The sequence below is a fragment of the Cetorhinus maximus genome, chromosome 28, assembly GCF_964194155.1.
Source record: "Cetorhinus maximus chromosome 28, sCetMax3.hap1.1, whole genome shotgun sequence".
Lineage (NCBI taxonomy): Eukaryota > Metazoa > Chordata > Chondrichthyes > Lamniformes > Cetorhinidae > Cetorhinus > Cetorhinus maximus.
In genome coordinates, this window is record NC_135906.1 from 1,203,730 (window position 1) to 1,222,217 (window position 18,488).

Below are 18,488 nucleotides of genomic sequence, written 5' to 3' on the forward strand. Positions count from 1 at the left end.
CGTCCACCTTGTCAAGGCTGTTCAGGATCTTGTATAATTCAATCAAATCACCCCCCTCACTCTTCTAAACTCCAGTGGAAACAAGCCCAGCCTGTCCAACCTTTCCTTAAAAGACAACCCACTCATTCCAGGTATCAACCTAGTAAACCTCCTGTCAACTGCCTCCAATGCATTTACATCCTTCCTTAAATCAGGAGACCAAAACTGTGCAGAGCATTCGAGGTGCAGTCTCACCAATGCCCTATATAACTGAAGCAAAACATTCTTACTTTTATGTTCAGTTCACCCCGTAATAAAGGATAGCATTCCATCAGCCTTCTTAATTACTTGCAGTACCTGTACACTAAGTTTTTGTGGCTCATGTACAAGAACATCTAGATCCCTCTGCACCTCAGAATTATGCAGCCATTTTCCATTTAAGTCATACTCTGCTTTTTTGTTCTTCCTGCCAAAGTGAACAACTTCACACATCCCACATTAAACTCCATTTGCCAGATCTTTGCCCACTCACTCAACCTTTCTATATCCATCAAGAACCTCCTTATGTCTTCTTCACAAAATACTTTCCTACCTATCTTTGCGTCATCTGCAAATTGAGCTACCAGCCTTCACTCCCCTCATCTAAGTCATTGATGTAAATTGTAAAAAGTTGAGGCCTCAGCACAGACCCCTGTGGGTCTCCACTTGTTCGCATCCTGCCAGAGGGAATGTGAGGCGTGCCAAGTCAACATGCCCTGACATCAGAAGAATCATTATTACCTCACAAGGTACCCACACATCCAATAAACATTTGATGGTCCAGAACCTGAGTATTGCTGAAAAAAAGAGACAGTTTTTGTCAAAGCTTTTCATCTTGCACTGGTCAGGACAATTTGCAAGAATGGCAATATAAGGGAAAAAACAAATTTATACTGTGTGAGCAGAGAGTGCTGATTGGTTAGCAAGTAGACTCTGATGGTAGAGATGCTGCCATGGAGAATGCACCAGGTGATGGTGACTTACAGTTAACTGCTAAGAATTGTTTGAAATGTAAACCAGGCAGCTTGACTCTGATTGATCAAGACATTGCCCTGAGGAATGAACGAGTGAATGGCTGTCACTTATTTTGTTCAGTTAAACAGGCGCAATATGCGTACATGTTCTTTCTGTCTGCAATGAACAGGGCCCTGTGAATAAATATATGTAGCTTCCAGTACACATAAATGGGCCACACTGTGAGGCTGCCTGACAATCTTAAATTCTTAAACTGATCATCAGCATAATTCTTAGCACACTGCTGATTGTTTAGCAAATGTTCTCCAATCGCGAATCATATCTAATGTTGCACATTATGTTTTATGGGCTGGTTGGATCCAGCCTGTACCTTGCCCGTTGTGAACAGTGGATGGGACATGATGTTGATATGATCCGCCAGGTTTTGGGACATACGGCCTACATACCTAGCATCACACTGGCACTGAAACTCATATACCACATTACTCATTTGTGTGATAGGCAAAATGTCTTTTTGGCTTGATGGCAGCATCTTGTTAGTGGCCAATAGCACTCGTGTTGCTATTGCATTGTAGCAGTGTGAAACAACTAGCTTCACCTGCTGCTCAAATTTTGAGATACCTTGCCCTTCTAGAGTAGTGTGAGGTAGATTGGGCACTTTTCACAGCCAAAGGAGACAGTCTTAGGCCCGTTCTTGAGTTTGCGTGATATACAGTGCGAAATAATCTGATCAGGGTAGCCATTGTCCTGCAGGATGCCTTTGATGAGCCCTATTTAAGCATCAAGCTTGCATGATGAGCAAATGGCTTGGGCCCTATTTTAAACTTCAAACAGTGCATGGCAGTTAAATGTCAATCACCATCAACTGGTGCATTCTCCATGGCAATGCCTCAACCAATCAGAGTCCACTTGACCAGCAATAAACACTCTGTTCTCATACAGTATAAATTTGTTGTTTCCCTTTCATTGCCATTCTTGCAAATTGACCTGACGAGAGCAAGACAAAAAAGTCTCCTTTTTCAGCGATACATCCAATAATTAGAATTTTAACCGATCTCTTCAGCATCCATGGGGTGATTTCTTGGTTGTGATGATTTCGCCAAATATTCATCAGTTCCATGATACATCCAGCGCAGCCACTGCCAACGCATTGGGTGGAATTTTATGCCGGCAGCATTTTACAGTCACGCCAAAGCTAAGGGACTTTTGAAAGGCTCCCGGCATTTTACAGCCCCACCCAGGCCATGACAGGGCTGTAAAATTCTGCCCACTGAGTTCAATCTTCAGCCTATTTGAGGCACCGTAAGAAGTGGTTTCGGACAACGGAGCCCAATATTCTGGAAAACCACTCAAGGTGATGTCTGAAAAGTGGGGAGTTGACATATTACCTCATCACCCACACTACCCCAGGCCCAATAACATGGCCGAATGGATGGTATGCAATGTAAAGTCTTTAATTATAAAATGTTGATCGAATCTTCCAGCACAGGAAGAGGCCATTCTGCCCACTTAGCTTTTCAGGCTCTTTGAAAGAGGGACCCAATTCATCCCATCCCCTCACTCCTTCCCTGTCGCCCTGCAAATTTTTCCTTTTTCAATAAATATCCACGTCCTATTTGAAAGTGAATTATTAAGTGATATTGAATCTTCTTCCATCCCCCTTTCAGACAATCATCATAACATCCTGTGAAAAAAAAAAAATTCTCCCCATCTTCCCCCCGGCACTTTTGACAATTGTTTTAAATGGAGTTGAAAGTTGTATTGGTGACTTCCTGATTCTGGTTGTGGACCTTGCCTGATGTTTGGGGAAGGACCGTACAGATTAACAATGACAAAAGGCCAATTACTGACCTACAGCTGGAGACTGAAAGGTCACCTTTAATGGTCAGAATCACAATGTCAGACCACAGAGCAAGATAGGATCAAACAGCACAGGAGGAAGTCATTTGGCCCATTGTGTCTGCGATGGCTCTTTACAACAATGAGCTGCAGTTCCACTACTTTAGAATGAATCAATATAAAAATATCCGTATAATTCAGGAGACTGGAGGACCCTCTCTAGCCAATAAAAAATCAAAGCAGCAAGTTTGTACAAAGTGACCTGTAAAAACTCCGCTGGACAGAGCTTTGTAATGTAAACTCGGTTTCCAATTGCTGGCTTGTATGCAATGCTGAAAAATTTTATTCACTTAAAGAATGTAAAACGTTAATTTTATTGGATAGTGTTATGATTCCCATAGAGACTGGTAACTTTAAAAAAAGATATGAACTTCCCAGTAAACAACACAAAGAATCACATGACAAGATTTCATGTTTGAAAACCTTTGCTGTAACAAAACACCAAAATCAACCCAGACTAAACAGTACTTAGTAGGAAACTAATACTCCAAACTAGAGAAAAGGTATTCTCCATTAACATCTTAACAGAGCCAAAAACACCACACCACATTTATACATTACATGGATCTCTCAGCAAAAACGTAATCTTCTTTTTAAAAGCCCAAATCCTTCCTGGTTTTAACAAGATATTTCTCACTGCCCAAGATTTCATTGAAGTCACGTAGCGAGGTCTCCAGGCAGATTTCACAGGAGGTCACATCCCCCTCTCCAAATTAATCTATTTTATCTTGAATTAAAGGAGGAAGTTTAAAACATAACTATCTTCTAAAGTCCACCATTTGCACAAACAGACATGTATGGTAAGCACTTACCCAATTTCTCAACATGCACTTTGAGCAGTTGTGACTCCTCTCTGGGAATGTGCATCAGTAAAATATGATTGTATATGTGAACAGAACTGCAGTGACTACACATTGAGCAGGGTGATGCCGCACAGACTGTTTCACCACTCCTCCAACTACCTTCCACATGATCCATCCAGCACCGGTGTCCAGTGTCAGGAGTGTGTGACATCTGCAACATGCAGTGCTGCTAAACCCCTCGGCTTCCCTGTGAACCCACAGCCTCTACCACCGAGAAGACAAAGGCTTCAAGTGTAGTGGAGAAACTACATAAACATCCTTCCCTGGAACATACACGGCATCTTGACATGTGGGGAATCGTCTTTAGTCAGTGTATAACAGTCGCGTGTGGATGACTGCCTTCAACACAGCACTCATGGTTGAAGTGCACCTGATAAACTCCATCTGATCTTTGAGTCTGATCATTGATGAACAAGAAATGCTGCAAGGAGCAGCTCAATCCACAACCCTTGGTGTATTACAGCCTTATCTGAAGTTCTGGAGAAGCAAACAGCCTTCCACTGCTGGACATGCATGGGCACACCCTGGCTCCTGATGGTGTCAATGAGAGCTGGATTTCAGAATGCAGTCTTCAGTGCCAATGGTAAGGACCGCGTTCACTCTGTTAACATTCCCACTGAGGGTGCAAAAACAGACCCAAACATTCTTTGCAATAGATATGTGTGTTTACAACTTGTGTAATTGTGATGTTAGTGTGAGGTCATCCATTTTGGAATTGAAAAAATAAATTCCAAAATGTTCTAAATGGTTAGAAACCAGGAACTGGAGAGGAACAAAGTGGTTTGAGATTCCAAGGACACAAATTATTAAAAGCTGGTGGTCAGGTAAAGGTAGCAATAAAAAAACGATGAGTGGAATGTTGACCCTTACCTCAAGGAAGCTGGATTGTAAAAGGAATGAATTTCTGCTTCAGTTGTATTGAACCTTGGTCAAACCCCATCTGGATATTATATTCAGTTCTGGGCACCCAGCTCAGGAAGTGCCGGGTAGATTCACCAGAATGAAAACGGTGCTTCGAGGGTTAAATTATGAGGAGAGCTTGTATAAGCCTGGCTTGTATTCCATTGAGTTTAGAAGATTGAGCAATGATCAGATTGAGGTGTTTAGAATGTTAAAAGGATTGAAGAGGTCGATACAGAGAAACTATTTTCTCTGTTGGGGGAATGAAGAATGAGGGAACATATTGAGCTCAGTCATTTAGGAGAGAAATCAAGAAATAACTTTTCACACAAAGAAACCGGGAATTTACCCCCAGAAGGCTGTGGATGCTGGAACAACTGCAGATAACAAGACTGAGATTGAGGGATTTTTGGTGAGGAATGATTTCAAGGGATCTGGAGCTAAGGTGGGTAAATGGTGGTGAGGGACCAATCAGCTGTGATCTAACTGAATGGTGGGAGGAAAAACCACCTCCTCTTGTTCCAATGTTCCTAATCTTTATCAGTCCCTCCTCAGACAGGGGAAGCATTGCAGCAGAACGATGGTTAAACTTTGGTTTTCTATTAGTCAGGATTCATCAATTGACGTTAAATGTTTCTCGATCACCCTTATCTCCTGAGGTTTTGTGGATAAGCACAGACATTAAAAACAAAATGAGGAAAAAGTTCAGATTTTCAAGTGGAAAAGGCTTCGGACACCGATTTCCTTTACTTTCAATTTAGTATACGGTATTCACTGCTCCCGATGTGGTCTCCTCTACATTGGGGAGTTCAAATGCAGACTGGGTGACTGCTTTGCGGACACCTCCGTTCAGTCCACAAGTATCACCCTGAGCTTCCTGTTGCTGGTCATTTCAATTGTCCACCTTGCTCTCACTCTGACCTTTCTGTCCTTGACCTGCTACAGTTTTCCAATGAAGCTCAACACAAGCTCGAGGAACAGCATGTCATCTTTCGACTGGACACTCGACAGCCTTCTGGACTCAGCACTGAGGCTAACACTTTTAGATCAGACCCTCTGTTTTCATTTTGTTTTTTTTGCTGGTTTGATTGGGTCTCGTTTTTTTCTTTATTCCTTCATGTTACATTCAGACGGTTGCTATGCAGCCATTCACACCTCATCTGGACACATCTTCTGTTTCTTTCCTTTCCCAATTACCACTGCCTTTGGCTTTTGTTCCATGAAACCTTTTATCCTTTAATCTCTCCTGCCCTCCTCCCTATCACACACCTTCCCTTCTGTTCTTCCACACCTCTCCCCGACCACTTGCTCAAAACCTATTACATTTCGAAACTTCCTGGGATTTATTACAAGTTGTTGTTGTTGTTGTAGCAGTGTGAGAGTCTCCATTTCCCATCACTCCATTTATCAGTCTGCACGCCAAGCTCCCTGGGTCAGTGTGGGCAGTGCCCACCAGTCATCCTCATGGATCAATGAACAAAACCACGTGAGATGATTGGATTAATGGTGCCTTCAACATGAGAACTTGTGGGGCTGAATTCAGTCAGGTGACACCAGAGCAACTCAGAGTGACTCCTATTGCTCCAAATAAAATCGGCCCTCCTGGTAATAAACCCATGAGTTCTGTCATTGGTGGAGATTGTAGAGGTTGGGGCTGGTTAATTGGTTCAACGTTGCTGCTTCTGGTCTCATTGGTGTCAGGTGAGTGCAGCTTGTGTGTATAAAAGGTGCTGCTCGGTGGCTGAAGGGATGGTGAGTTGTTTGGTATCATGGGGGATTTTGTAGTGAGGGCTTTGTTCCCAGGGCTGGTGTTAGTTGGAGCTGTTTGTGGCTCTGATACTTGGCAACAGTTTCTAGGCCAGAGTCAAAGCCACCCCTGTGCCTCAGACAGTCTCTCCTCCTGGGCCTCCCTTTGGTTCCCATTTCCGTGTGTCTGAGGGTGGAAGTGTGTCTCCACTGCAGACTGTGATGGTGCAGTGTGGAGAGGACAAGCTGCTGCTCAGGGTCCAGCTGGATTTATTTGGAACCTGGCACCTGATCAAAGCTGCTGACCTGACCCTGGTGGACAGCAGGTTGTTGGCCAACCAGGATCTACTCTCAGAACCACACTGTCCTCTTTGACTATGGACTCCATGAGTGTGGCAGCAGGTTGCAGGTAATGGGAATCCTCAGCTCTTGCTCTAAGTTTGGGCTGTTGGTTATTCCCCACTCTTCATTCCAACACTGGGTGAGATGTCAATGATATTGAGGAGATAGCTGTCTCCTGCTTTATAAAACTACAAATTAGCTTTCTAGTCTGTATTGTACTTTGCATTAACTGGTCCTTGAGTCTTTCCAACCTATGACATCAGCCCCATTGGTCTTGAACCTTCTCTTTGGATCCTCTAAGCTTTTCCTTCTGTTGTTTAGAGGAATTTCATCTCTATTCCCCTCATTCAGATCAATTCAACTGGAGACTTCAGTTTCAGTCCAGTTTAATCCAATTTGATTGTCTCTTAAATGAAGAAAATGGAATACGAATTAAGTCCTCTTTGACTAAAGAGTAACTCCACACTTCCCAGTTTCCCTGCTATTGGAATAAATGGGGCCCTGGCTTCAAACTGTTCTATTTCCATGCTCCATGTTATTGTCCACTTGTGGCTCCTTTTACTGTTAACTGAAGCTGTCCTTTTGTTGAGAGACTTCCCAATTAATGGACCATGATCTTGTGCTCATGATCTCTCTCCTTCGATAAGGGCTGAGGTTACAAAGCAACAAATAACCAAATGAGGCCATACGGCCCCTCGAGCCTGTTCCCCAATCATTAAGATCATGGCTGATCTTCTACACAACCTCCATGTTCCTCTCCCCTCAACATATTCTTTGATGCCCCAAAGTAAATCCATCTGTCTAAAATATACTCAATAACTGAGCATTCACAGCTCTCTGGGGCAGTGAAGTCACAAAGTGCATGACCTACAGGATGTTCTGGCAGTGTTACATGTGGGACTGAGCACGCTACTGCCGACAGTAATTTAAGGCCCATGATCCAGACCCAGGGTCGATTTGCTGCTGAACACAGATGTGGGAATACCAAGCTGTACCTGTGAAAATAATTCTAGTTAATGAAGACTTAGTTAAGCTACAGGAGACAATGGAGACTTCCTCAAAACACAGCATTCTCTGAACACCCTCAAACTGGGATAGAATTCCCAAGATTCTTTCCTTGCTGAATGAAGAAATTCCCTGTTAAGTTAATCCTAAATGACTGGCGCCTGACCTGAACTGACAGCCCCTAATAGTAAATTCTCCAGTGATGGGGTAGCAGTCTCTTCACACTGACCCTGTCAATCCCCCTCAGAATTGTTTTCAGGGGATGGGATGACTTCATTGTTAACCCCTGTGGAGAACATTCTCATTTCAGATCAGTTCTTCATTCCTTCACCTGATTCTTTCAGATGATTGGAGATTTCCTCATCTACACCACCCACCTGAACCACACCCCAGAGTATCATGGATCTGTCTTTGTGAGAACGAATGGAGCTGTCGTTCCCATTGAGTGTCGTTATTTGAGGTGAGAATCTTTATTCGCTTTGTCAATAAGATCTACAGCTGCTGGTGGTCTCTGAAGATGTCCTAAAATGACTCCCCTGCCTTTCCAGGAAGGGCAATGTGAGCAGTGACCCCATCAAGCCCACCTGGATCCCATTCAGCTCCACCAAGTCTGGAGAAGGGCATCTGTCATTCTCTCTGCGCCTAATGCATGGTATGTGATGGTTGGATGGGGAGTGATTTCCTGTAGTCACTCACTGGGAGTTACAGCCACTGTCTCTAACCCTTGTCCTCTTGTACTTCAGGTGACTGGCTTACAGAGCGCACTTCGACTGTCTACTACCTGGGTGAGCTCATTCACATTGAGGCCTCTGTTTCAATGACCAACCACATGCCCCTGAAGCTCTACATTGACCGCTGTGTAGCTACATTGAGCCCAGACAAGGACTCCACCCCGAGATACAGCTTCATTGACCACAATGGGTAAGGAGCTCTCTGCTTTCTCCAGCTGGTCCCATCTCAATGGCTTCACTTGATTCACTTCCTGTCCCTTTTTAATCTTTCTTCAGTTGCCTCCTGGACAGCAAAGCTGAGGACTCCTTTTCAACTTTTGTGTTGCCAAGAGACGAGCAGGAGCTGGACAAGCTCCGCTTTGACCTGGATGCGTTCCGTTTCCTTGGAGATGACCGTTCCTTGGTAAGAGGAAGCTGATCATTGGAGTCTCCATGTTGGGAGGGAGTCACTGAATCATGACGTGTGTTGAATGTGTCCCTCAGATTTTCATCACCTGTCACCTGAAAGTTGCTCCATTGGATCAGAGGGATTCCAGGAACAAAGCTTGTACTTTCCAGAAGGTGCAGAATGTGTCAGTTCCCTCTCTCTCCATCAGGGATGTGTTGTGTGGAGATGTGATGCACAACCTGGTTGATGGGCTCTTTCTCTTGTTTAGCTGGACCCCATTGGAGGAATCGAGCATTGACATTTGTGCCTGTTGCCATGTGGGTAACTGTGGTGCCACAAGGGAGTTGTGGTTTGGTCCCAGAGGAAGGAGAGATCTTGTACCTGAAGCTGGTGGGACATTGATCCTCTAGATGTTGGACGTCCCCCTTTCCCCTCTCTAACTGGAATGTTTGATGTTGCAGAGAGTGAAGCTGGATTGAAGTGGGTGGGTGAGGCCTCACTTGGAGCCCTGCTCATTCTGGATACTGATGTGACCAAGCTGGCAACAGAGTCCCTGAATGAGGCTGAGCGAAGGATGCAGGAGAGGTCTCCAGGTGGTGAGTTGGCCGACTACTGGTTTCCATTTCCCCCTCAGTGTTTCCTTCACTAACCATTGGTTTCTCATTGCTTTGTAGGTGTGGAGTCTGAGGTGGTCCTGATCGTGGCCCTGACTGTGACAGCTGTCTCCCTGATCTCTGCTTCATTCTGGAGGTTATTAGCTATGAGGAGAGGTTGGAGAAACTCGGATTGTTCTCACTAGAGCGACGGAGATTGAGGGGCGACTTGATAGAAGTTTACAAAATTATGAGTGGCATGGACAGAGTAGATAGTCAGAAGCTTTTTCCCAGGGTGGAAGAGTCAATTACTTGGGGACATAGATTTAAGGTGAGAGGAGAAAACTATAGAGATGTGCGGGGCAAGTTTTTTTACACAGGGTAGTGAGCGTCTGGAATTCGCTGCCAGAGGAGGTGGTGGAAGCAGGTACGATAGTGGTGTTTTAGAGGCAGCTTGACAAATACATGAATAGGATGTGAATAGAGGGATACGGACCCCGGAAGTGCAAAATGTTTTAGTTGACGGGCAATATGATCGACGCAGGCTTGGAGGGCCGAAGGGCCTGTTCCTGTGCTGTACTTTTCTTTGTTCTTTTCTTTGTTCATTGCTGGCCTTGCTCCTGTACAGGAAACACAAGCAAACTCAGGTCAAACAGTGATCAAATGATCAATAAAGCAGAGACTCCTTCTACCTTGTGTCAGGGAGCTGAATGGTCTATGCATTCTCCTTGTTAGTTAAATATCTCCATGGACCTAATGACTGGTGTTAGTCTATCCAAGCACAGAACTAGGCCTCCTGAATGATGGGTTTACTGAAGGTTGAGAGAAGCAGGAATTGTTCATTTTTTTTCTGGGTGCTTCAGACCCCAGGCTTGGTATCTATAGCCACCCAGTGTGGGGGAGGGGGTGTGAGCAGGCCTGGCATGAGGGGGAGGGGATGTGAGCAGATCTGGGGCCTCCTTGTGGACCTGTTCCTGAGCCTGGCTGGTGTGGATGTTTACTCAGGCTGCCTCACTCTCTTCCATGGTGATGTTCACCCCCTGGAGAGGGGGATCACTGTATTGGAGTGTTTGAGGTTTGCTGTCATCAGTGGTGCCAGAAGGACCGAGTGGATGATCCATCTCAGCCTCCTCCTGAGGTCTCCAGCATCAGATGCCAGTCTTCAGCCGAGTTGATTCACTCCTCATGATATCAAGAAATGGCTGAAGAGCCCTGGATCTGCATCTGCACTGGCCCTTACAATATTCCAGCAATAGTACTGAAGGCTTGTGCTCCAGAACTTGCCGTTCCCCTGTTCAAGCTGTTCCAGTGCGGCTACAACACTGGCATCACCCAGCAAAGTGGAAAATTGCCCATATGTGACCTGTCCACAAAAAGCAGGACAAATCCAACCCAGCCAATTCCTGCCCCATCAGTCGACTCTCGATCATCAGCAAAGTGATGGAAGGGGTTGTCACAAGTGCTGCTTGTTAGCACTGTCGCTGCTCACTAACACTCAGTTTGGGTTCTGCCAGGGCCACTCAGCTCCTGACCTCATCACAGCCTTGGTCCTCAGGGCGGTGTCCAAACCCCAACCATCTTCAGCTGCTTCATCAAAGACCTTCCCTTCATCATAAGGTCAAAAATGGGGATGTTCACTGATGATTGCACAATATTCAGCATCATTCAGGACTCCTCAGATACTGAAGCAGCCCATGTCCAAATGCAGCAAAACCTGGGCAATATCCAGGCTTGGGCTGACAAGTGGCAAGTAACATTCGTGCCACATGAGTACCAGGCAATGAACACTTCCCACCAGAGAGAATCTAACCATCTCCCTTTGAAATTCAATGGCATTACCGCCACTGAATTCCCCACTATCAACATCCTGTGGGTTACCATTGACCTGAAACTGAACTGGGCGAGCCACATAAATACTGTGGCTACAAGGGCAGGTCAGAAGCCATGAATCCTGCAGTGAGTATTTCACCTCCTGATTCCATTAAGCCTGTCCACCATCTACAAGTCAGGAGTGTGATGGAATAATCTCCCCTTGACTAGACAAGTACAGCTCCAACAACACTCGAGAAGCTTGACACCATCCAAGGCAAAGCAGCCCACTTGACTGGCACCCCATGCACAATCATTCGCTCCCTCCATCACCAATACACAGTGCACAAGATGCTCTGCAGAAACTCACCAAGGCTCCTAGAACAGCACCTTCAAAATCCACGACCACTCCGATCTCGAAGAACAAGGGCAGCAGATAAATAGGATCACAACCAACTGGAAGTTCCCTGCTAAGCCACTCACCATCTGACTTGGAAATATATCGCCGTTCCTTCACTATCGCTGGGTCCAAATCTTGGAACTCCCTCCCTAACAGCAGTGTGGGTGTACCTACACCACAGGGACTGCAGTGGTTCAAGAGGGTAGCTCACCACCGCCTTCACAAGGGCAATGAGGGACGGGCCATAAACGTTGGCTGAGCCAGTGATGCCCAAACCTCATGAATGAATAAAATATTTTGTATCTGTTTTCATGGTAGACGACACGAACAACATCCCAATAATAGTGGAAGGTCAAGGGGCTACAGGGAGCAAGGGTCTTAAAACAACCACTATCACGAAAGAAAGTGTAATGGGAATACTAATGGGACTTAAAGCTGACAAGTCCCCTGGACCTGATGGCCTGCATTCTAGGGTCCAAAAGAAGTGGCTGCAGAGAGAGTTTATGCATGGGCTGTCATCTTACAAAATTCCACAGGTTCTGGAGATGTAATGAAGTCAGGAGCTGAGAGTCCCTGGCGAAATCCATACTGGGCATCAATGAGCAGGTTATTGCTCAGCAAGTGCTGCTTGATAGCACTGTTGATGACTCCTTCCATTGCTTTACTGATGATCGAGAGTAGACTGATGGGGCGGTAATTGGCTGGGTTGGATTGCCCTGCTTTTTGCGTACAGGACATACACGGGCAATTTTCCACATAGCCGGGTAGATGCCAGTGTTGAGCTGTACTGGAACAGCTTGGCTAGGGGCATGGCAAGTTCAGGAGCACAAGTCTTCAGTACTATTGCTGAAATATTGTCAGGGCCCATAGCCTTTGCAGTATCCAGGGTCTTCATCTGTTTCATCATATCACGTGGAGTGAATCGAATTGGCTGGAGACGGGCATCTGTGATGCTGGGGACTTCCGGAGGAGGCTGAGGTGGATCATCCACTCAGCACTTGTGGCTGAAAGTTGTTGCAAATGCTTCAGCCTTATCTTTTGCACTGATGTGCTGGGCTCCCCCATCATTGAGGATGGGGATATTTATGGAGCTGCCTCCTCCAGTGAGTTGTTTAATTGTCCACCACCATTCACAACTAGATGTGGCAGGACTGCAGAGCTTAGATCTCATCCGTTGGTTGTGGGATTGCTTAGCTCTGTCTATCACTTGTTGCTGATGCTGGTTGGTACGCAAATAGTCCTGTGTTATAGATTTACCAAGTTGACACCTCATTTTTAGGTATACCTGGTGCTGCTCCTGGCATGCCCTCCTGCACTCTTCATTGAACCAGGGTCAATCGCCTGGCTTGGTGATGATGGTAGAGTGGGGGATATGCAGGGCCATGAGGTTACAGGTTGTGTTCGAGTACAATTCTGCAGCTTCTGATGGCTCACAGCGCCTCATGGAAGCCCAGTCTTGATTTGTTAGATCTGTTTGAAATCTATCCCATTTAGCACAGTGGTAGCGCCACACAACACGATGGAGGGTATCCTCAATGTGAAGGCAGGACTTGGTCTCCACAATGACTGTGCAATGGTCACTCCTACCGATACTGTCATGGACAGATGCATCTGCGACAGGCAGGTGGGTGAGGATGCAGTCAATCATTTTTTTTCCCTCACCACCTGCCCCAGACCCAGTCTAGAAGCTATGTCAATTAGGACTCAGCCAGCTCAGTCAGTAGTTGTGCAACCGAGCCACTCTTAGTGATGGACACTGAAGTCCCTACCCAGAGTACATTCTGCGCCCTTGTCACCCTTAGTGCTTCCGTCAATTGGTGTTCGGTATGGAGGAGCGCAAATTCTTCAGCTGAGGGAGGACGGTACGTGGTAATCAGAAGGAGGTTTCCTTCTTGTTTGACCTGATACCATGAGACTTCATGGGGTCCAGAGTCGACACTCCCTCCCGACAGTATAGCACTGTGCGGCCACCTTTGCTGGGATGATGACGGTGGTTTCTGGGACCTGATCTGTGAGGTATGATTCCATTGCTTCACTAGTCTGTGAGACAGCTTTTGGCACTAGCCCCCAGATGATAGTTAGGAGGACTTTGCAGTGTTGACAAGGCTGAGTTTGCCGTTGTCTTTTCCGGTGCCATGGAGAATGCTGGGTGGTCAGCAGAATTAGTTCATTTTCAAGTTGGCTAACGGTCACTAGAGGAGTGTCCCAGGGACCCGTGCTGGAATCTCAACTACTTACAATCCATATGAGCAACTTGGATGAAGGGACCGAGATTATTGACAAATTTGCATCCAATACAAGGATAGGTGGGAAAGCAAATTGCCAGGACACACAGGTCGGGATTTTCCAGCACCACCTGTCACCAGGATCTTCCGGTCCCGCCAAAAGTTAATGGAACTTTGGCTGACCTGCCCCATCCCCTGTGATGGGCACTGCCACATGGGGCCGGAAAATCACGGCAAAGGGATATCGATGGGTTAAGGGAGTCGGCCGATATTTCAGAGATGGATAAAAATGTGGGAAAACGTGAGGTTATCCACTTTGGCAGGAAGAACAGAATAGCAGAATATTATTGAAATGCAGAGAGACTGCAGAATGCTGCAGTACAGAGGGAACTGGGTGTCCCTCATACATGAAACTCCAAAAGTTAGCATGCAAGTCCAGGCAGGAATTAGGAAGGCAAGTTGAATGCTGGGCTTCATTACAAGGGGGACAGAGTGTAAAAGTAGGGACGTCTTGTTACAATTGTACAGGGCTTTGGTGAGACCACTCCGACTGCACCGCGGACAGATTTAGGCACCTTACTCAATGACAAATACACTTACATTGGAGCCAATTCAGAGAAGGTTCACCAGGTTGACCCCTGGGGTGAAGGGGATTGTTTATAAGAAAAGTTTGGGCAGATTGAGGGTATAAACATTGAAGTTTTGAAGAATGTGAGCTGACCGCATTGAAACATATAAGATACTGAGGAAGATTGACAGGGTAAATATTGAGCAGTTGTTTCCCCTGGCTGGGAAATCTTGAAACATGGGGGCACTGACTCAGGATAAGGGGCCCATCATTTACAACTGAAATATGGAGACATTTCTTCACTGAGAGTTGTGAATCTGTGGAATTCTCTACCCCAGAGGGGGAGTGGATGCTCCATCATTGAATATAGTTAACGCTGAGAAAGAACAGATTTTGGATCTCAGGGAATCGGGGGATATGTGGAGTGAGAGCAGCAAAGAGCTCCCAGAATGAGAGCTGCTGAAACATAGGATTGAACCAGGGAGCTTCAGATCCTCAATCTAACACTGTCCCAACTGAGCTATTTCAGCCACCATTTTGCTGTGTTTTTGTGCCATTCTTTTAGAAGAAAATATAACCCCACCTGCTGGAATTCTCCCTCCTGCTCATTCCTCATTTCGTGGCACTGCAACCTGACCAGGGCGTTTCATCTCTCCTCTCTTACACCCAATCACACACCTTCCCTTTTCTTCATTTTATCACCCTCCCCTCGCCTAAAGCCCATCACATTTCAAACTTTTCCCACTCCTCATCAAAACTTATCTGCCTGAAACTGCAACTCTCTTTCTCTCTACACACCCGCTGTCACACCCGCTGAGCATTTCCAACATCTTCTCTCTTCATTAAAAACAATTCTCTCTTACTCCATATCAGAAACACAATGGACATTATGCAAAATAAGTTCCCTCTCACATTCCCTCTCAACTTGTTTGCTTTAAAACTTTGCATTTTTATTCTTCTGAAATTGTCTCAAATTAAACACACAAACTCCTGACATGGACCCATGCATCCATTTAGCACGGATGGACGATCAGTTCACAGACATTTCACTATTAATCTGCTGCTGTTAATTGTTGCCATGGGCCTTTAAATTAGGCAGAGGGTGATGACATCATACAGACACACTTGGCCACCATATCAGAAAGCTCCCAGAGTGTAATCTCCGATCTAGCGCTTTGAAAGGTTGGAATTATTGATGTAAACTTGGAAATGTTTGACTTCACAGGCTGGGATTGCCTCAATCTCTCCCTACACTAGTCTTCCTCCCGAGCTGTTTGTGTTTGAGCTATCCCACTCGATTTGGGGCAGGATAGTGGGGGAAATCCAGGCCCAGGACAAAGAGACAAAACCTGAAAATCAGAGCCAGGTCATTGAGGAGAGAAGTTAGGAAACACTTCATCACACAAAGGGTGGGAGAAGGGTAGAACTCGATCCCACTATACAATCACAGAGACAAGCTCAATTAATCATTTAAAACCTGAGATTGAAGGAGCTTTGGTGGACCAGGGAACTCAGGGAGATGGGGACAAGGCAGGTAAATAGTGTTAGGATTCACATCAGCCATAATCTCATTGAATAGTGAAACTCATGTTGCTACGTTTCAATGTTTTTCCTGTAGCTTTGATGTGGATCATTTCGAAATAATGGACTCTTCTGATGTCATACAGTCCTCGTGTTATGATGTCATGAAGATAAATAAATTACAGCAGAGCCTTGGTAGCGGAGAGAGTTTTGTTTGAGACGGCAGCAAGCCCTTTGCTTAAGGATTTGTAATTGAAATACAGGACAGGGCATTGGTGAGACCACATCTCGAATACTGTGTGCAGTTTTGGTCTCCTTATTTAAGGAAGAATTAAGTATGTTGGAGGTGTTTCAGAGGAGGTTTACTAGATTGATACCTGGAATGAGCAGATTGTCTTATGAGGATAGGTTGGACAGGCTGGGCTTGTTTCCACTGGAGTTTAGAGGAGTGAGGGGTGACCTGATTGAAGTCTATAAGATCCTGAATGGTCTTGACAAGATGGAATTAGAAAGCATGTTTCCTCTAGTGGGTGAGTCAGAACTAGCGGCAACTGTTTTAAAATGAGGGGTCACCCTTATCAGACAGAGATGAGAGTTGTGCGACTTTGGAACTCTGCGTCAGAAAGTGGTGGAAGTGGGGTCATTGAATATTTTTAAGAAAGATTCTTGTCAGGCAACAGAATCAAAGGTTATCGGCGGTAGGTGGGAACGTAGAAGTCGAAACACAAACAGATCAGCCCTACTGTTATTGAACGGCAGAGCAGACTCGAGGGGCCGAATGGCCTACATCTGCTCCTATTTCGTATGTTCATAAGTCAGCAATGGAAAAGAAAGCTAGACAGCATATGAACATCAGGAATAGTGTTGTAAATGATGATGATGAACAATGTCTACACTACCGGCTCAGTATGGTGCACCAAATATCCTATCCTGCCTCATTGGACGAACAATGGAAGAAGTCAGGGAAATTGTACACCACAGAGACAAAGAAACTTTTATACATCCCGAGGCGTCCCACTCAAACCAGACCCAAGTCCTGTCTCCAGTTCCGGTTGCTAAGAAACAACAGAAAGATTCAGCTGCTGGAGACGGTAACAGAGAAAAGGCACCAGTTACCAGATCGGTGGAACTTGGACCGAACACCAAGGTTGGCACAAAAAACAAACCCAACTGGCGGCTGTGAAGAAGAAGGTGAGAGGGAGGTGAAGGGTGAACTGAGGAGGCAAGGGTCACAGTGTCAGGAGGAGGTGGTCACTCAGTGGGATCGGAGGTCAAGATCCAGTGTATAGACCGTCCACTCTCTTTCACTCCTCAAACTCTTCCACTAGGTATTAGTTCCGGAGCAGCATTCACAGAAACCTTGAGAACAAGCCACTTGTCATCGTGACTAGGATTTGCCATTTGATCATTGTCCAGACTGCCATTGACACTCACTCCTTAAGAAATGCACACTTAACCCGTTCACACTCTCTCTGCAGCTGCTGCCCAATCTCCAGATTTTTCTCCAATCTTGGAAGATATTGCTGTCTCTCACCTATGCTGTCACCCCTCCCACTGATCCTTATTTGAAACCCTCTAATCTCCCGCCCTGTCTCTCACAGCACCGGGACCCCATTCATCAAAGTCACAGAGAACAGCTAGTGTGACAGCAACAATTACTGACATCAGAACCTGGATGTGTGAGAACTTTCTCCAAACCGTCCTCGGTTAAATTAAAGACAGCCTGTTTGGTTCCTGCCAGGACTCGTGTTTCTGGTTTTCACCCATCAGCCTCTCTGACTGCCGGGCCTGACTGCTTGGAATTATGCACCTACCTGAAGCAGAGCTCTGTTTCCTGTTGTGTATCCACAGTTACTTTTAATAATGAAATGTGTCCATCTGCAGGAACGACTGGATCAGGTAAGTGAGGAAAACCAAAGGCTGAAGACAGCGATCACCAGAACGACTGAAGAACTGAACCAGATCAGGACGAAGCTTCAGGAAGAAGTTTTGGGAACCTGAAAATTCAATTTTAGCCTCGTTTAAAAGTTGCCTCATTAACTTTGTCTCCAGATTGTTTCGAAATTCTAAATTGTATATTCACCAAGACTCGGGAACTCCAACCAAGTCACAGCCCGAGCTCCCTCCGTTTGATTTCACTGAGTAGTGAGGTTTATGGTGTGTCATTGGTGAAAGAATTTGTTTTGTAATTTCAAATCTCTCACTCTCATAAGATTGTTCTGGAGAAAATGTTCCAGCGAATACATTTCAAGACAAGAAGCACAAAGAAATTCTGGGGTTAGCTATTTCGTGACTTTTAGTTTAAATGATTTTTACACAGCAACAAGAACTGGAACTGCCCAGCTCTTTCCAATCTGAACTACATGCAAAGAAGGAGGTGTCTCAGAAGGTGGGCGATTTGCAGGGGGGCGTCGCTGACTTGAAAGAAAAGGTATAAATCCCACCCAAAGTGCAACAATGTCCAGTGATTTCCACTGGCCTTATATTGTGTGCTTCTTAACCTCG

General features: G+C 45.5%; 1 protein-coding gene across 1 annotated transcript in view; it reads right to left on the reverse strand.

Moving 5' to 3' along the window:
- Positions 1–10,062: 10,062 nt before the first annotated feature.
- Positions 10,063–18,488, reverse strand: part of LOC144668726 (EVI5-like protein) — a 436,360-nt gene continuing 427,934 nt past the window's right edge. Inside the window, exon 8 of the mRNA XM_078531055.1 lies at positions 10,063–10,080. Coding sequence (XP_078387181.1) covers positions 10,063–10,080 — 18 coding nt within the window. The remainder of the gene's footprint in view (positions 10,081–18,488) is intronic.